Source organism: Lichenostomus cassidix, chromosome 1, assembly GCF_008360975.1.
Source record: "Lichenostomus cassidix isolate B80296 chromosome 1, HeHo_3.0, whole genome shotgun sequence".
In the NCBI taxonomy this organism is placed as follows: Eukaryota; Metazoa; Chordata; class Aves; order Passeriformes; family Meliphagidae; genus Lichenostomus; species Lichenostomus cassidix.
This window is the reverse complement of record NC_139479.1, coordinates 47,763,236-47,784,019: the sequence shown is the minus strand read 5'-3', so window position 1 is coordinate 47,784,019 and position 20,784 is coordinate 47,763,236. Positions and strand designations below refer to the sequence as shown.

General features: G+C 39.6%; 1 protein-coding gene across 1 annotated transcript; it reads right to left on the bottom strand.

Annotated features, from left to right (window-relative positions):
• Nucleotides 1–120: 120 nt before the first annotated feature.
• Nucleotides 121–20,393, bottom strand: OBI1 (ORC ubiquitin ligase 1). Its single transcript, XM_085057952.1, has 6 exons — nt 20,219–20,393; nt 15,590–15,725; nt 14,521–14,612; nt 12,633–12,881; nt 9,444–9,532; nt 121–2,444 (listed from the first exon to the last, which is right to left on the bottom strand). Exons 1-6 carry the CDS (start codon nt 20,288–20,290, stop codon nt 944–946), a joined length of 2,139 nt encoding a protein of 712 aa, XP_084914078.1. The 5' UTR covers nt 20,291–20,393; the 3' UTR covers nt 121–943.
• Between the last annotated feature and the right edge of the window lie 391 nt (nt 20,394–20,784).

Genomic DNA, 20,784 nt, shown 5'->3' with positions numbered 1-20,784 from the left:
TTGTGAATAAGCTCACGTTTATGCTTTAAAAAACTCAGATATCTATTTTCCAAATTAGGAAAAAAAAAAGTTTCCCCATTCTTTTTTGTGCTAATTCAATATTTGAGGCAACACCAAGGATTACAGTGCTTATAACATGTTTTATTCAATTCACATAGAAAAGCATGCAGTATTAATGTAAAATGGTACAGTATTAATGTAAGATGTTCAGTGCACATTAGGTAAACAAATCATTAGCATACAAACCCATTTTTATGGTCTACACAGGCATACTAAACACATTTAGAATAACAATGATTTTTGGGAACTAAATTAAAATTGTGCTTAACTTCAAAAAAAGACAAGCCATAATTGCAGTGTTAAAGAAGTGATGTTTTCTAACAGAAGTGCTGTAACCCTGAAAAGAAAGAGGCTGTTACCTTACACCCACTTAAAACAAGGGTTTCAGTACAATACAGTGTCCAAGCAGGAACATTTCCTCTGGGAGGCAAGTTTTATGGCAAAACTGAGATTGTTTTATAGCAATTTCATGAATCCATAGGATATACAGCCAGTAGCTGCCTTACATGCACAAAATGTAATCTTTAGGAATGGGAAATGTAACCTTTAATTCTTACATAAATGACTAATTGGACAAGAATACTTAGAACTGTCAAGGAGCCATTAGCTGTGCTCACAATTGGAAGACCATATAATGTGAAAACTGAAAGAGCATTCAAAACTCCGAAGCCCCCAAGTAAATAAAATGCCCAGTCAAAGAAAAGAATCTGCAATGGCTCTTCCTTAGGAAAGAGCTTGCAATGGTCAAGGGAACATTTCAGTTTTCACATAGTCAAAAATGACAGATCAGATTGCATGGAAGTCATTAAAAATTAAGTTCACCTGTAAATATTAAACATTTGCAGGTTTACAATTTTGAGTCACATTTGATTTCCAGGAAGAATCAGTTTTTGGTGGTTTTTGATGGACTAGCACTGGAAAGGCTGTTTTGAATTTTCCTCTTGGTTGACTGACTGACATTTTTATTCTTCCTTTCAGCTGTAAAGGAAGACACCCAAGGAGGATTAATCTGATTTTGCAGATCAGATGACATCTTTAAAAAACAGGAACCAAACTTCTGTTCCTCAAACAACCTTTGTGAGTTACTGAACAGTACATTTGGGGAAAAATCCCTTTGAAATAAAGAGTTTGGAGGTTTGGCATCATTAGCCACTGCATTTTGGCCTGTAAACAGTGGAAAGTGGTCATTCATATCTATCAGGTCAGACGGGGAGAGGCTGGAAAACACAGCAGGTTTCCAGCCAGTTCTGTCAGCTGCCAGATCACTTGCTTCTGAACAGTTCATACTCTGCTCATCATTCATCTCTTCCAGATTCTTCTCGGTTCCATTCAGAAGCTTAGCACACTCAGATGACTTTGAAGTGTCAAGATCAGAGGACTTGAAATTATAGCATGGACTCTTGCTGTTGTCTGACTCAGACATCATTGAGTCCAACTCAGAAATTTTATCGAGGTAGGCAGCATCCATAGAGGCCTCACTGGAGGTTCTTGTGCGATTCATTTCCGAAGAGCAGAGACTATGTACCCTCTTAGGTAAGCAAGAACTTGTTTTATCACTGGACTTTGTTGTTGTCTCATCTGAGTGACCAGCTACTGAATTTTGCTCTGATCCATCAAAATCTAAGTTCTCAGCAAAATTTGTTGGGCAGGTGCCCCAAACCCCTGATTTTCCTGTAGTAAAACAGTTTAGCTTATTTTCACTATTAATGCTGCTTGTACTGTGCTCAGAAGAATCTTTGCTGCCATCATCTGAAGTGTCATGAAACTCTTCAAATTTCAGTTTTCTCAGGAATGTTGATGGTTTTCTTGCATTTTCTTTTCCATCAGGAGTGTTCAACTGAAGGCGACTGAGAGACAGAAAAGGAGTGCACGGTGCTGGAAGATCATAAAGTTCTTCATCCTTATATGGAGTACATTCCTCAGTTTTATTCCACTGGTCTTCTAAGCAGGCATCCATACTTGTGCTATTTTCGTCCAGGAGAACCCTGTGACATCCTGGAAATAGTTCTTTCTTTGGGGCACACTGGGTATTTGAGCTATTCAAGCCATCTTGACTAGAAGAGCTTAAACAAGTTCCACTACTTGTCAGCTGATCAAGACTGTCAGGACTTTGACTGGTAGTCAAAGCGTTTTTCTCCTCAACTTGGGTTTTCAAACATATATCTTCACTGCTCTCACCTCCTTCAGCATCTGTGGAAAGTACTCGCTCACTAACAGCAGGCACTGCCTGGCTCCCTTTGCCTGCATTTTTCAGCTGTAAAAGCTGACACTCTATTTCTTCTATGTATTTATCACTTCTTTCCAGTGCCTTTTTCAGACGGTTCATTTCCCGTTCACTTTGTTCCACTTTGGATTGAAGAGCAGCAACTGTAAACCTACCAAACCTGCAATAAGTAAAAAAGAAAGAAAATATTAAGCTAGAAAAAGACATTCTTGTGAAGGTTTGCAAGCTCATTTCAAGACAGAACAAAGCTATTAAACATACTTTTAACGTGAAAATAAAAGTCAGAACTTTTCTCTGCTGATTATGAAAAAAATACTGAAATCATCACAAATAACATACATGAAAAGACAAAATTAAAGTATTAGTGGTAGCAAGGCAATAACAAGCAGATTACCCTTCCAGGGGCTGGTTCTATCAATTCAACTCAAATATGCATGAAGAATTATCCCCTAAAACAATGGCAAAGATTTATGATAACATTTGAACAGTGGTCCACATCTTGAAATATTTACATTCAATCATTTTCCTACAGTACAGCAGTGTTTTACAATACATTTCTTTCACAATGTCACCTTGTCAAAAACAAAATGCTGATATGCAATGCCAAAATTGCAACAGTCCTTTGAGGTGGTTTAAATACTTATACAGACCATTCCAGTTATGTTCCTGTTAGATATACAGCTTTTCCTCACCCATGCTGTGGATGGTATATCCACTCACTTTGAGTTACTTGTTTTTTTTTGAGCTTTTCTACCAGAACAATCTGATTTCTATATAAAAACTTGCTGCTTGTGGTTTGTGATAGTTGTGTGCTTGCAGGGTTTCCGGCTTGAGCACATTTTCAGCTGCCAAGAGAGGGACTTGCTTTCCCCTCATCCTCTACCAGCTTTCAAGACTGACCTTCCCCAGAGGGCAGGTGAAGGTTTCAGCTGTATGCCCTGACTAATTCTAACCTGTCACTGACAGGTGAGCACCAGGGAATTCCCTGCTCCATCCAAGGCTTTCAATTTACTGAAAGAAAAAACAATTAAAGTTCTGATATTATTAGAAAGGAGGGAAGGACCTGCAGCCACCCTGTAACTCTAACAAATAAGGTTTTATATCACAAAGAGAGGACAATTCTGTATGTGGGCTTACACTGAATTTCCATTTTCCATCTTGCAGCTCCATGTTACAGCACAGGTTTATATTTACTCTTTCAGCACAAACACTGCCTAAAATTTTTACCTTTTTTGTTTGTCTGTCTGCCTGTCCCTCCCTCAGAGTCCCACTGAATTTACACTTCATTTTGTCCATTCCATCACCTCTCCTCTTCACAAAATGCTTCCACTGCAACTCCTGGACCAGTGAAACCTGAAGGTGGTATATCTGTGGCCTGCAACCACTCTGGCAAAATAGCCATGGATCCATGCATGCCTTTCCAGCAAACAATCAAACCATACTCTGCTTCTTCAAGTCATGAGCCCAAAGCAGCAGGAAGCTGCTGTATGCTGACAACTGCAATACAATTAACTGGACAGCTGGGGAAAGCAATAAGGGCTTTCATAAGCCCCAAACAAATTGGGCAGGAGTGACCAGATCTACTAATATATTTCACTATTCAACTGCTTCTGCATATTTGAAGAACTCTGAAGACTTTGGTGTAGATGGTTCAGTGATAGATAATACTCACACAACAGTCTAAGTCAGCTCTGTCACAGCTCTTAGACCACTTTTTAAATCAGGTCAGCTTCTCACAGTTTTGGTGTGTGCCGCTCAATTCCTTGTAGACAAGAAATGGCAAAGTAGAAGTTTTATATTTAGTAAGATTTCTTTTTTCCCCTAAAAGAAGCTGGCTGGATTGGAACTCAGTTGAGGCAAGGACCCTCTCATCTCTCCAATACCTCTACCCAATTATCTCTGCCTTCATAAAAAAAGAAGACAGACCATTTTTCATTTACTTACTCTCTGGAAAACAAGTTTTCCCAATTGCTTACAGAAGTTGGTCCATTTCTAGCAGCACGCAAGAGGGAAATGGGGGAAAAGGCACAGAAGACTTCCTCTCACTATGAAACTAGGTAAAAGCAGAATCACAGCTCAAGAATGTTTCCATTATACTTTTAGGGGAAGGAGGCTACATGAAACAAGCATCCTAATATACAACACATTCTGGCTTATTTCCTCCTTCAGTTAAAGGAACACAGATTTTGGTTTAAGATATGGAAGGAGTCACTGTAGCACAGCAGGGCCTGAGCAAGACCTTTCCTACTTCCTAGAGTGATTCAAAAGTATTTATTTTGCTGTTCTCTACCCGACCTTTTCACACAGTCTTACAGGAGCAAATCCTACACTGCTTAATAAATGATACAAAGATGATGCAAAAATACAGTGTAGCTGAATAGCCAAGTGAGAGAAAGGGAAAAATGCTTCTGTAAAATAAGCAAGATATTCTGCACTGTGCTGTAAGACACTCTGACATAAAAATTAAAACATGTTTACATTTATATGCATACCTGGTAATTCCTTTTTAATGGAAGAATGGTGTAATATGTTTATTTAATGCAAATAGCATTAGTGACAGCCTGAGATTTGCTTATGAGGAAGAAGCACTGTATTCTCAAGTGTAACTTTTATAACAAGTGTCCTCAGGTTAAAAAAATACAGTATGTTGTTCAAAGGCAAATAGCATCACTAATATGTTAATTGTTGCAGAGGGATGTGCTTGGGAATTTTGGTTTTCAGAAATGTAACATGTGACAAGCTGCCTACAAGTTACTTCTGCAGTTAGGCATTAGAACAGTAGTTGCTTTCTGTTGCTGCTTTAAGACTCGCACACATTTATTTCCCAGATTTTCGAGGACACAATTATAAGACAGCCAATTACTCCAGATATAGGTGCTTTAGTGACTGACCTAGCAAGTCAGAAGAGAGTTTAAAAACATTCATATTTTGGTTAAAGAAGCCAGAACCCTCCCTGTCTCCCCAAACCAAACCACTCATAAGAGATTTCTTCTTTTCCCTTCAGATGTACACTGAGCTGTGCTATAGCCAAAAAAATATGGTCTGATGATAGTAACAAAAGAATGCAATAGTTACATGAAAATAATTTAAGTTTCACCTGACAATACAGATAAATTATATTTCCTGAAGTATTTGAATTATTTCACACTTGGTAACAAAGTTAAAGTATTTAGTATACATGTGGTAAGGAGCATTCATATACCAAAAGGAAAGCCGTATCTTTACACATGGACAAAGACTGTGAAGAAAGGTAACCGTACCCCGGATAAAAGCAGGGTAGGAGTACTCAAACATAACTGAGAGAGCAGTTGTGGAATAATGCGAAGGAGGGTGACTCCAGCGATATTAGTCTGTCTGGTTCAGCCCCTAAGTAAGTTTAAAACCACACAGACTCATACAAACTCTTCTCTTTCTGGACAGCAAGCAGCTACAACAAAGAGTTTTCTTATAGAATCACTTTCTGAAGACTAGGGCTGCAAGGATGCTATGGAAATCGACTCTCCAGCTCTAATCACCTGAAGGCCCAGACTAGAGACCACCCTGCAGCTCAGGATGCATGAGTATGATCCATCCTCCAAAGGAAACAAAGGGTGAAAAGTGGAAAAGGATAAGGTACATCAGGACTTATTACAGTTTAAAATAAGGGCAATACCAGAGTGTACAACCAAACCCAGTCCCATAATGTAGATACACATTTGCCCATGGGTTCTGCAGTTGGATGGGAAGAAAGGCAGGAAATTCAAGAACAAACCAGCTGAAAGACCTACTAGTTTCTACAGTCCTTCAGTGATATCAGGTACCAGTTGCATGAGTTCAGCAATTCCCCTCTACATCACCTAAGAAAGGTGATCAGCAGACAGATCTTGGCAACATCCCAGATTTTATACAACTGTATTAGAAGTAAGTCACATTTGCATAGACATCAGAACTAAAAAACTGTTACTGTCAGATGAGGGCCTGTTTCTAGCAAGTGAAAAAAAAAAGTCAAGACATACCATCCATTGGATGACTAATGAACGGAACAGACAAGTCAGGTACATTCTCTGAAATGAGCTTCCCCTTTTAGTTAGGGAATTGGCTGAATTTAGACAAACATGCAAAGCCTCTCCAAGCATTTTAACATCTTTCAGTGAGCCACCACTGGTCTTCCATGTCAGAAAGGCAGATAATCACCAGGGTCAGGAAATAGCACGAGCTAGAAAAAATTACTTCATAATTACTAAAAAAACCAAAAAACCTACTGGAAAACCCATAAAACCAGAGTACGATCTGAATGTCCTTACCCATCTGCCCAAGGTTTAGCTTTTCATGCCTGAAGTGGGCACCTTCTCAGGATTTAATGCTATGACTCAAGAGCTCAGAGTTGTTTTGAAGGCGAGTATATAATACTGTCCCCTGCTTACTTTTAAGGCCACACTGCAGCTGGTCTTTGAAAATGGTCACTCCTCTGGACCAGCACACTTGCAGAGAGGTGAGACCACAGCCCAATTTTCTATCAGGGAAGACAGCAACATTCTTACTCTCTGCAACCTGGACACAGGTTTTTAGAAGCCTGGTGGAATGGTAGGCCTGGTGAAATGCAGACTGAATTTAATAATCTGGTATGTGCACAAATATTTGATTTAGGTAAGACTTGAATATTGTAAAGGAATGACCTAGGAAGTCAACAGCTTTAGATTTCAGTGTACCTGAAGTCATAAATCTAGACAAGATAAACAATAAAACTGAAGAAGGAGAACTGCTCCTCCCCTCTAAACTACAACAATAAAACAACTCACAAAACCAGAGAAAAGAGATAATGCAACAATTTTATGCATGTTACAGATAGTTTTTCAGACTGGGATTTCAACTGGCAGAAGGAATTAAATATTTAGGGAAAAGACTCCTAGGAAGCCTAGAAGTCTGGTTCAAGCCAATTTGAATCTAACCATTCATAAAATACACTATACCCTGGAGTAGATGGACTTGCTAGTTATTTTCCTTCAGGTAAAAAGCAAACATCCTTTTGCCAAAAACGCTTTTAGATCTACCATGCCTTGCCAATAGACCTAACAGTTTTCTATTTCAAGAAGAGCTGGAAGTAATAGGGCTTTATCATCCTGCAAAACTTAAGTTTTAGAAGTTTTTCTGTTCTGCATTGGGAAAATGGAAGTTGATGAAAATTCATCAGAAGAAAAGGTAAACAAAGAACAAACAACAACCACCAATCAGTCTCATTTGCCTGAGAAATGGAAGACTAATGCAGGTCTTCGGTCAGAATCAGAGCAAGAAATTTATCCTCATTTGCCTTTCAGACAAATGTATCCCAACTATATGATGATATGGTACTCTGGTAAAGATCTACTCTCAAAAATGTTTTGAGGGGAAAAAAAAAAGCTAATCAATCAATCAGCATCATCAGTTTAAAAAATGTGTAAAAATTCCTGACATGGCTGAATTATCAATTTTATTGACATACATTATATTTTTCAGCAGGTTTTAATGGATAAGAATGAAGAAAAAACAACTCAAGTCTATGATAAAAGGAAATTTTTTTATTGACCACTGAAGGAGGCTAATTATATTTTTCCCTGTGATGTAAGAGGTAGAGTCTGTGTTACAAAGGGATCATTCACCTGCCATTAGTGTTTCCTCTTCTGTAAAGCAAAGTCCACTGAAACAATTTATGTTGTGCTATTTAGCTCCAATGTCATCATGCACAAAATTAACTACACTTGGGATATGGGGACTGAATACTGACAAAACTTTTACCAAATAATTTGATACCAGTTTTATTTAGTTACTTTAGTTAGTTCTTTAAGCATGAATCTATACCTGAGAATCTGAAGCTAAGGAATATATGACAAATGAAACAATGGCAGTGACACTAAATTACAAAGATCCAATTCAGTAGCTATTTTTAATTGCACTAGAGACACATTCAGAAACTTTAAAAAAAAATTGTCTTCACTGGGGAGTTTACCTGATACCAGAAAAGAAAAAATCAATTTAGATTATCTGGTCTCTTCTAGCTCTTCTGTTCTAGGACTTATTTAGTTACATCTATTTCCTTTTTAAGTTTTCCATCCTTGCCAACTCGCTCATGAGTCTTATGGGAAAAGATATTCCATGCCATAAAAGCCATTGCCAAGACCTTAAACAGGGCTCTATCTTATTAGGGGACTTCAGCACAGAATGCGCTTTTGTATCCATAGAACAAGGATCATGCATCTTCTTTCCTGCTGTCTCAAATGACAAGTAGTCTGGAAAGTAAGCTCTTCTATAAGGATGAATTTCATCTTCCAGCAGGTGTGTTGCCAGAACTAGAACAAAATCCAGAGAGCTTTCTTCTCACATTACACAGGTGCCTCCCAACCCCCTTCCTCAAAAGCTCTGTATAAACCTTCCGCCAATATTATTACTAGCTTCTTGATATCTAAACAAATGACAGAAGAAAGGTAGAAAACCAATGCAAGAAAGGAGAAGAACTTTAAAAAGATGAATATATTGATTCACAAAGTACTCCCAGGAAGAGGTACCTTAGAACACAGCTCTAATGAGTATGGCAAAGTTTCTGCTTTTTGAGGGTATTGTCATTGGTATTTTAACTGTTTAAGACAATTTTAAACACAGATGTCAGTTCTGGGAATGATCTCATGCTGCAGAAGCTCAATTCAACATATGTTGCCCAAACATAAAGCTATCAGGAACTTTCCTTGAATGGGGAGCCCAAGTCCACAAAATAAACCTTGAAGGCAGCAAAAGGAAGAACAAAACAAACCCAAACACAAGCAACCAGAGCATTTGCACTTAGTAAGTGACTTTCTACTTTGACCATATACCAGATTTAGAAATTTCCCAAAAACAACTTTATTGTAGAATTCAACTATGAATCCAGCACTTCAATACTGGCCATGTAACACAAGGAAGAGCACTTGCAGTTAAGTCATATTCCTTCACTGTGGACTTGCTGCGATTCTCTAAGTCACATTTCTCACCTACTTGCTGCTATTCTCTAAGTTTCATTTTTCACATAAGTCCATGAGGATAAAAATTCCAAAGCCTACGTGGAGACACATATGCAACACCTTGTAGACCACCACAGTTTTAGGTTAAACAGTCCTACAATAGTTAAACAGTCTATAAATAAAATATAGCAGCTTTTAAAATATTCACATACTTTTGGGGTGATCTACTATCAACTTCAGCTTTTAGTCGCAAATTCTCTCTTAAAAGGCTATTGTTTTCCACGCTCAGTTTCTTATTTGCCTAAGGAAAAGAAGAGGAAAAAAAATAAGTGTACAGTGAAACAGAAATGACTTCTAATATTTATAGGACAAGCTGTTTCTCCTTTTTAAAGAGACAGAACTAGAAATGTACAGGCAGGAAACAGCCTTCAGACAGGGACACCACTTAAAAATCACCATGGGAAATGGTTTGCAAAACTGAATAGTGAACTGACATTTTTTATTTATATTCCCAAAATACATTGCAAGTGTCCTATCTAGGGAAATAAACACAGCTATGTTAGTTAGCACAGAAAGTCATTAAGGAGATGTACTAATGGCAATTCCATGTTTTTTTTTCCACATGACTAAATACGTTAAGTACATTAACATTACAATGTGCAGGTATCAGCAAAACTAATGTTGAACAGCTTCCCCCATTCCCAATTAGAGCAAGATTACTTTGTGGGTTTTTGGCTTGTTTTTAAAGCATAGCTATCCTGTGGATGTAAATCCATTATGACAAGCTATTTGCAGTCTTTCTTCACTTTCTTCCAGGATATTGTGATTAGGATTCCTGATTCACAACCCTTCTTACTCCTTGAATTGAGGTCAATTCCTTCTTCTCAGTTCAGCAGACATTCTTGTTAACAAGACACTTCATATAAAGAGAAGTTTTCCTGCCACCATGTTTCAGAACAATGAATGCCACTATTCTAACAAGCACAATATACTCTTTGCACTTCATAGTCTCCTCAATCTCCCCATGCTAAAAACAGCACCACCAGTCCAGGACTCGTAATTCATAGCCTCAATTAGATAACGCTTCCACTGCATCATGTAAGTATGATCTAGAGCTAGATCTGAAGAAGGAGCTATGCAACGAGGCTCAGAAGTGAAACGTACTTTTTCAGAAGCATCCAACAGTGCAAGAAGAGATACAGAACTTTAAATGCTCATATAAATATCCCGAGAAACCTTTCCAGGTGAAGGACAGGGGAAATGGAGCAGAAAAAATAAACAAACACCCACCACACCCACCACTCCCACCACCACAATATTCCTAAGGACAGAAAGAGTAACTAGAGACTTGTGGCAAAGAAGGGAAGGCTGAGCCCAGGGCTTGGGTACCTGGGTGTCAACTACTAGGTATTTGAAAAATAAAAGCACAAAAAACTATCCTGAAAGCAATGGATGAGAATTCAGGAAAGCTCAGTTCCAAAGCATCATCAAACCATTTGACAACATGGCCAAGACCCTTCTCTCCTTCCAAAGACACACCTCCCCCAGCCGCATAATCAAGTAAAAAATTTCATTTACTTGTGCAGTGCTGTTAGGCAGGGTATCTGTGTGGCACATGGCAAGGCAGGACTGAATCTCTGCGGTGTCCTTTTTTCCAGAGAGTGCTCTACCTTCCAAGTCAGTAATCTGCAAGGGATCCCCACTTGCAGCACAATGTCTAGATAAATGAGTTCATGTAACTGCATTTTAAATGAGTGTACTTACTCCAGTCTTTCTCCTAGGGACTTTGTTTTGCTACTCCCATACTTTTTATGACTCCACTCAAAGTATTAATGCCTACTTTGGACATTCCTATATTTGTCTGCTCTGGAACATGAAATAAGAAAGATGGTTGCTATTTCCTGATTCAGTCTAGTGTTGAAAAAGAAAGGGGTGGCAACCACATTTGCCGAGGGATCTTGTCTCACTGGGAAGTGATGTCTGGTTGAAACTCCTGAGTCAAATACTTTCATGGATAAGGCTTCTGGTTCCAGATTATGTGAGTGTGGGACTTTACGTACTTATGGAATTGAGCAGCTGTTTAGCAGGGAACAGATAGGAGAAAAGTGTTGGACTCAGTGATCTTAAAGGTATTTTCTAACTTTAAGGATTCTATCACAACAGTTTAAGACTTCTTCCCTAAAACCTATCTAAACCTCTATTTTTCTCTAACTCTTCACCAAATTCAGAGATTCCACACACTTACACCTCTTTTTTTTTGCCAAGGCTAAAGTTATACTGAAAAAATCCCCAAACAAACCCCTTCCTCACTTCCCGCTACATTCTTCTTTTTACTTATCTAAGGAAAAAGTTAAAAAATTTAGTCTTCACAAAAAAAAAGAGGCAGTACAATAATTTAACTTCATGAGCAAAACACCCAAAATAATAGGAAAACAAGAACTTTTGGCTGAGAATCCTCTTTTGCCATCTAAAAGTGATTCTGAAGCTCCTGGGGTCCTAGAAGCATCCCATTAACACAATGGCATGTGTGCGCCTCCAAGTCCATAGCACAGAAAAAGCGTGAACACTATTAACGCTTAAAAAGTAACAAAAAAAAAGTCCTAAACACATAACTTTTCAGTTTTGCAGGAAGTTACCAAGGATTGTTAATAGAAGAAATAAAGGCAGAATTTTGAATAAATACATGTCCAGTTTTTTCCGCCTTGATTTCAAATAAGCCTGAAATTTCACTCTTCTTCAATATTTAAAGTGATCCTTCTTGCACCTGCAGGTATATTTGGCAAGGTACTTTTATTTAGATGTATTTTCACATGCCTATCTCCTGCATCCTTGCTTCTGCAGTATCAGATTTACTCTTATATTACATCAAGATGTACAAAAAGGCCGCAGGTTTCCAGTAAAGGATCTTCTGGTTATAAAATGCTGAAGCTTATCTATTTTCGGTCAAAGGGTCAAGTTACTCTGTCTCAGCAAATTGCACCAAAAATATCGGCTAGCAGAGAGGGCAATAGTGCAAAATCTGCTTCAGCCAAGTCTACTGTGTTTGCTCACTGAATGTTGTAAAATAGATATATTATATAGATTATTGCAAGCCTGAAAAATCTGGTCATCAATACTGTCGACAAGTGCTACTATAATCTAATTACGCAGTCATAGTGTGACAGAGCAGTTGAAGAAGAGTCACATACAGGACTCACTAGAACAAGCAATAACATTTGACACTTGCAAGGGCTATATGGAAATACTATGATACACCAACAGTCACTGGAATTCAATTTTTTTCCTCTTTCTTCTTAATCTATGAAGAACCCAAAGGTCATGGTAGCTCTCACTCCCATTTAACTAATATGAAAAGTTACACTACAAAATAGCTGAGGAAATGTGTTGGTTACATTTATTACCTCCTTTAGCTTTTCCACATTATCCATCAGTTTTTCACACATATCATTGGCAGCTTTCAGCGTTTTGGTCCATTGCTCTGGGGTTTTTGGGCCACTGGTACTTGCTTCATTTGCTGACTGGCTAGTTTCCTCACTTTGGCAAGACAAAGCTGATGCCGCAGGATCCAGAAGAGATTTCAGCTGTATCTGTAAACTGCCATTTTTACTTCTCAGATCTTCTACTTCTTTTTGCAGGGATTCTATTTCATCCTAAAGGTGTCAGAAATTCAGAAGAATTAAAATAATTTGTGAGATTAATTAAGTAATACTGGCAAGTTCCCACAGCACTTTAGAAACATGGGTTCTGGGAAGCCCAGATGCATGCCTTCACTTACACATATATCTAAGCATGCTTATGTATTGTGCTTTAGGCAGGATTTTAATCAACCTGCACACTCAAGCATACTGAAGGTTTTAGTGGAGGGAATCCCTTGACTACATAAAGGACCCTGAACAAACTGTCGGGCAGACCAAAAGCTTCAAAGCATTCAGCAACATGAATCTATTATTAGGGCACTCTGTGGGAGGATTTCCTGTATCAAGAGTGTTCTTAAGGTCGTCCTCTGCTGACTCATTTGCTGTTATTGAAGAGTGTTTCTCTCTTATCATTCTGAAATGTCACATGTTAAGATGCTGAAAGTCTCCAAATTCGAATGGACAGAACACTGCCTGGAAAAGGCTGCTCCAGCTACACCAAAGCAGCAACATCTTAGGAAAGACTCTCAAAATGTAAAGAACAAAGCTTTTAGCTGTATCAGTCTGAAGCCACAGAGAAGCAAAAACCTTCCAAAGCCTGTTGTTAAAGCGATAAAAGAAATAATTTATCTGGAAACCATGTCTTCTACACCGTTCACCAACTCAAGTATTTTGAGTTGTTCATAGTCAGACCACTCAAGGAGACCATATACAACATTTACATAAATCCAAGGCATATTTTCACAAATAATCATGCCCGCACCTGCCCACAACCATTTTAAATTTAGGGCTTTTTTTAAAGAGATTTATGTTCTCCTATGACTAACTGTGTGAATTTCAAGCTGATTCAACAAGAAGGCAGGAAGTCTTTTTCCTGACTCCTTCTCTCATAGAGGATAGAAGAACCTTAGCTATAGGCAAGCTTGTCATAAAAGACAGCTCTTACTTCCCCAGTGCTAAGGATATATAGAGTCCATTTCCTTTCCCTCATTTTCCTCCCCAAGATAGGTTTCCTTCAAAAGCATGGGATGCCTTCACACTGTTGCTGCACAACAGCTGAGAAAACAAACTAAGCGCATTCCTTATTAACAGCTTTTCATCTTCTTCTCAAGAGAGTATTTTTCCAGCAGGAGACTGGAGCATTCAAGCTCCACTTTCAAGCATTCACTCACTTTCAGAAAACAATAAAACAATAATGCTAAAAATTAACCTATGCCAGAAGGTTACAGTGGGCAATATTCTTTAAGAAGGAATTTAGTCTCCCTGAGCAACAGGGAATTACTTCAGAAAATGTTTGCGTTCATACTGAAGACAAAACAAAAAGCTTCCTACACCTAATATGCATAAAGAAAATGCTGCCATACCACCTGGGGGTGGAACTCCCACAAAACTAAAGAATTGGCTGTATTTGGCTACTTGTAATCTAGAAAGAATATTAACGTGACTACGGTGGGACCACTTCAAGCACCAGCAAATGCTCTCTTGCAATCATAGTCAAAAGGTGGCATTTTAAAGCAACTGAGTTTCATGTAGATACAGTATACACCTTTACTCAAATTAAAACAGTGGGACTCAATGCAAAAGGACCATTTGTATGTAGAAATTTAACAGCTGCAGTTCACCTGGAAAGTCACCAAATTCCCCTTGTCCTTACCTCATATTCTTTGTGGAGCAATTCAAGCCTTGTTTTACGTAGGTGTTTTCTGACTGTCGGACTAAATATACGATCACTTTCAGTCGTTCCTCCTAAAGCAACATAGGATGAAAGAAGCACTAACATTGATTCCTTTTCATTCACTTCAAAACTAGTAATCCACTTTACAGCACTTTTCATATTGTCAACTACAAATGCAGCTAATATTGGACCAATTGGCTACCATGGAAGATTTAAACTACTTTTACTTTCAGAACAGGTTCAACTTGAGTATCTACTAGTGATGTTTAGAAGTCAAAATCTTGATTCACAGCAGAAAGAAAACTTCTAAATTTTTCAACTCTTTTTTTCCTTACAGAATCCTAAGTTATTTAAGTCCATACCATTAAAACAAAGATGAAGGGAATAGGCAGGGTATCAAGAATACATTTAGTTAGCACAAGTTGGTGTAAGTTTTTGAAATGTGATTGTTCAGATTTATTTTTCTCTCAGAATGATACAGAGTTGATATTTTATGTCAAGTAAAGACCCCAATATTTCCTAGCTCTGGGGAAGATCCTCATTCAGGTGCTGTAGCTTTGTCTTACTTCTGTGCTAAGGGTAATTTTCTTAAAAATTAAAAAAAGGAAAAAAAAGAAAGAGGAAGTGATGAACAAAACAAAACAAACAAAAATTAAAAAAAATACCACATAGTCATTCAAGATTCTGGACTGAAGCACACTATTTCTCGGCTAAATGCTGTTCTCTTAGGTCAACAGGTTGCAATACATAGGTGAGAATACTTTTTTTTTCAGTCAAAGGCACCATCCAACCAAGATTTTTAAAACAATCATTAGAGCCACGTGGTACTTATTATGTTTGAACAATTTACCCATTAACATACACAATGTCTTTGGAACTTTAATCTTGTAGCTATTAGGTAAGTTACTGGAAAGATTTAGTTAATTCTTCCATAGATGCTGGTAAAAAACACACGGAGGAAAAGGTATCCAGACATGTCTGGTCTCAAAGCAATCTCCTCCAGCAGTTAATACCAGAAAGTTTTTTCAAAGCCTAAAGTTGTCCTTACCAATAATTTCCTTGCAGGGATTTTCAGGCGTGATGGGAATCCTGCAAGCAGGGCACTGATTATTGTTCTTCAGCCACACTTCAATACAAATGGAACAGAAAACATGGTTGTTCACACAGATAACTGGGTGACGGACCTTTTAGCAGTAAAGGGGAAACAAAAAGAAAAAAAAAAAAACAGAGAGACACTATGAATACCTTAATGCTCCTTCAAGTAACCGAATATGAGAATACACAACTCCATCTCTCAGTGCAAGCCTGGCCTAGCAGGAAAGCTACCCTGTTGTTTCACAGAGCTAGCTAGGAGCTACCTCCTGACTCACAGCACCAGATTTCCCTATTATTGAAGGCAACAAAGCTATAACCATTTCTGCAGAACTAAGGTCCTTTTGTTTAAGAGCTCAGTAATGCACAGAGTGGCAGCAGCACCTTTCTTTCACCCCAGAACCTCCAAGAACTACAGCCAGCCACTCCAGTGAAATGCATTCACCTAGACAGAAGAAGACCAAAGTATATGCATTTTCTGAAGTAAGGAAAGGAGAGATTTTTACTGGCAACATCAAACAGAAGAGGTATCATTGAAACATAAAGTGTTACAGATTAACTTCAGCCTGCGGATAATCAGCTTCATGGAAATCAGCTTTAGAAAGGATGGGGGCCAAAACCACAGAGCTGAAACATGAACCAGCAATCACTAATTCAAGTCTCCTGCTAGATATATGCATTGCTACTAAATAAGTCATTACCCAAGAATGGGGCAACTAACTGAAGGATTAAATATTCCAATCAGACACAGATTCGTTCAAGAAGCTCTCCCTCCCTTTCCAAAACAGCAAGGTAAACAAACTTTTAGAAAATATTAATGACAATGCATTGTTCTCTCTTGTCATTTATCTATAAACCCTGTTTGAAAGTAAATGTGCGTAGAGAGACCAAATATGATGCAGAAGAAAAAGACTTTATGCCTTACTGCAGCTTGTTACAGCTTACTGTAATACACAAATCTCTTACTTGTTAACTTGTATTTGGGATCTTAAAATCATTACTTGTTTTTCCTCCATTCCTGTATTTTTCCAAGAAATGTATTTTAAGACACAGAAGTGTCAGAATATATTACTTTAGATTCTACTGTACTGCACTTAAAACCCAAGTTCAAGAGAATATTTACAACTTTATATGAAGTCCTCTTCATCCCCAAGATATTTCTCTTTCATTCTACTAGTAAGTAGTCAAACTAAAAAGGAAAAATGAAATGTTGGCAGTGAGAAACAGGCACCTGGAAAGGACAGTCAATAACCATCTGGGCCAACAGATTAGATGTGTCCTGTAGTAAACCTACCTATACGATCAGCAGTGCACAGGCTAAAACCCAAGCGTTTTACCACTGAAATATTCATGGATATGAATTAAGGCCCAGATCTGTCAGCTTCCTCTCCAATTCAATTCATTATCTATACCTCTGCTACCTCACAAGATCCACAACATTTTTAAGACTTCCAATATGACAGTCCTGGGAGGCAAAGGCATTACCTATACTTAAACAGAAACTCAAATTACTGAAGGTGTGAATAGAGAGAGACTGAACTTTCACCCCAAATTAAGGAGGCTTTTTTCTGATTGCTGCAAGCACTAGCACACCAATGCTTTGGAAACATTTAAATATTATAATTTCAATTATTTTTAATTTTAAAAATCTTGTTATGCATTGCTTTCTTTTACAAGAAAAAGAGCTTTCTCACCTGCAGCTATCAGGAGGAAAAAAAAAAGGACTTTTTCTCTAGCCATACTTCTTTCTTACTCTGAAGCAGCCTGAGAATAGTTATATGGATAGTGATTATAAGATACAGAGCAGAATAACATAAAATAATCCAAACAGGAAAAGACATTTCACAAGTGCACGTTTTCCCCCTGGAGAGCAAGAGACCCTCAGTTACCCCAAACCTGACAAAGAAGCACACTTCTTGTATGTGAATGATTACTCCATAACTCCAGCAAAATAGTAAGTCACATTTATTATTCTCCAGGGTACAGTGCTTCTGATTTACACACCTTTACAAGTTTCATTTCAGGGCTGGGGTTTTATACTTTTGTTGGCTCATGATCCACACAAAGCAACCCAAGCCACAACAGCAGAAGCTGCTACAGAAATGTCACGCAATGGCTGGGGGTGCCACCCCCCTTCCCACTGACTGTGACAAGCCCAGGGGGTGGGGGATCAGGACATACTACTAAAAAAGCATTTCACTTGAATTACAGTGCAGTTTCAGTTCCTTAATTGACCATAATGTCTAGAAAGACTAGTCTATTTGAGAAGGCTTCATCAGCCAGGTGATTTTGAGCAATTTCCTAATTCTTCTCCTCCCACATAATGTGATTCCTATGCAGATCAAAATCCAATCCTGAACACATCTACGTCACTTTGAAGGCACTTCTGGGCCTTCAAGCAGCACATGAAAGATCAGACACACTCACACCCGTGAACCAATCCCTAAACATCCTACATGGCTTCAACCAACACAAAACTGTGTCTCGAGCCCAAGCAATCTGCTTACACCAAAACCAACAGGAGAAACCTTCAGACACCCTGGGACAAATAAATCAAACAGTCTGAAGCAGATGGCTTCTGATCTGCTCACTAATTAAAAAATACAGATATGTTAGAAGACAGCCCAGACTGTGGTAAAAAAATATTCTGGTAACAGACATGAAATTGACCCAAGCAATTCCCTCATTTTAAACGGTTATTTGCACACCTTGCCAACATACTTTATGACACTGTTCACATTAACAAAATGGACTAACATGTCTCTGCTACCCAAGATTTCTGCTTCATTAAAAACAGTGAGTGGTCAACTTACTGAATGAATTTCTCCACAATATCTCCTTCTTTATCACCTTTCTATTAGGCACAGTGAGTAGTTTGTATTCTGTAGACAGACCTTTGATAATTTGGCAGGGATAGCAAGAGATACATTCTGATTGTAGGGCAGGCCTTCTACTTAATTTGAAGTCTACGCTACAAACCACAGAAGTACCAGATTACCTCAATCCTCCATGATACTCCCTGGTTCCCCCTAAAAGACAGTAAAAACTGATAAGACCTCTGCCTTACTAAAAAAGCTCCTTCCTCCAACCTCACTCCTGAGAAGAAGTTTTTCTGATAGTTTTTCAGTCAAGTTCCAAGCTAGAGACAAAGATAAATATTAAAAAGAAAGGACAGTCAGGGCTGTTAGCTTTGGCAAAATTTAAACCACTTTACACGTCTAAAAATGAAAGCTTTCAAATCTTTATTACATGTATCACCAATAGATTCACTTATATAATGGCAATGTATCATCTCAGTGCAACACAGCATGAAAGAGTGTCGAAACCTCTTCCTGTACAAATTCTAGAAAGGAAAGGAAACTCCTCAAACTCAGGAACATCTAGAAAGGAAGTGGAAGTATGAAACAGTGGCTTGGAATAACCCAGCGGCTTTATAGCAAGATATGAATGAATACCTAACCAAAAGGTGAAGTGTTTAGATCAGAAAGAAACTAGGATGAGATTCAAATAGCAAGTATCTCTCAGTTTGATTTTGCTCTCCTCTTTTCCAAGGGTATCCACTCTGCATTACAGGCACAGTACACTTGGGTTCTCCTCCATTTTCATTAAACAGATAAATACGGAAAGCAACAGGACAACAGCCAGGAAATCTTGCTTGGCTTCCACGGAAAAGCCAAGAAATGAGTAAGCATGGTTGATAAAAGTAACACGCTGTCATAATTATGAGACTTGAGAAAAGGGAGATGTCTGACTACTTTCACTATCAGTGCTACACACCTACTTCACACATCGAATATCCTCTTTTGTTATCACTCCAACAGAGAAGGTCTGCGAGTTAAAGTCCAGGTGAGGTAGAAACAAACCAGACAATAAATGCCAGAGTACAAACATTAAAGGCCATTTTCACCTTTGTAATTATCGCTGTGCTTTAAAAAAATAAAACAAGGGAAAAAAAAAAAAAGAGTGGTAAGGAATGAGCAAAGAATTTGAGAAGCAATTAGTGACAGCCATGAAATTAGCTTTGGGGCTTTTAGAGAAGAACAGACTAGCAAGAGCCCTCTGCTTCCCAAGGGAGACTAGAAAGAGTCAGAGGGAGGAAACGGAAACTTTTTTCTCCAGACTGCTGCAGTTTTGCTGTACACTTTTAAAACCCACTCGGTTATACACCCCCTCTTTGTTTCACTTGCCCTCCGCGACGCATCACCACGCTCAAACACAAGCTCACCGAGCATTTTATACCAGAGTATCCTACTGGTAGAGGAAGAAAACCCGCAGACCTTAAAGCGTGCACCACGGAGGCCGGATAACCGCGCTTCAGCGACCCCCGGCCCCTCCAAGAGCTCCCGCCGGGGCGGTGCGCGATTCCCGGCACCCCAGCGGTGCCAGCAAAGCTCGGCCGCTGCCGGGAACGGCCCACCCCGCCAATTTCCTTCCCTGCACGGAGCCGCAGAGCCTTGAAAGACACAACCCCGGCGGGGGTCAGAGCGTCGAGCCGCGGTGGAGCCCCTGAGCTGCCGCCCCGGCCGGAACTCCCCGCTCCCCACACCCAGCCCCAGCCCGCGGGGCCGGGCAGCGGTGGCGTTACCTTGCCCAGGCAGATGTGGCAGGTGATGGGCAGCGTGAGGGACAGGGTGACGTTCGGGCCGTGCTGCGCCATGGCGTGGCCCCGAGCGGCGCGGCCCGGCGCCAGCAGCACGGAAGTCCCGCAGGCGGGCTGCCCCGGCCCCCCGCCAGCCCCGCTACGGCAGCCGGCGAGGCCAAGCCGCCGCCCGGCGGAGGGGAGCGCGGCGCGCTCTGCAGAGCTCCCCTGGAGGGCGGGCGGGAGCCGCGGCCCCTCACGGCTCTGCTCCGCCGCCGCTGCCCCGAGGAGGTGGTGCGGCGGGCTATGGAGGTCTCAGCCTACGCGCGGCATTCCTGGGGGGAAGCGCAGCGCCGTGGGGAGCGCAGGCACAGTACCCGTGCAAGAGGCCGACGCGGTAACAAGGATGATCTCCTTTCCCTTGATAAACCTGCGCCCAGGTTTCATCATGCTGAATTAAATAAACGGCTGTTTTAATCGTTTTAATTGCCCTGAATGACAGAATCATAGAATTACAGAATTACAGAATCACAGAAAGGCTCGGGAACAGAAGGGAGATTAAGGATGATCTT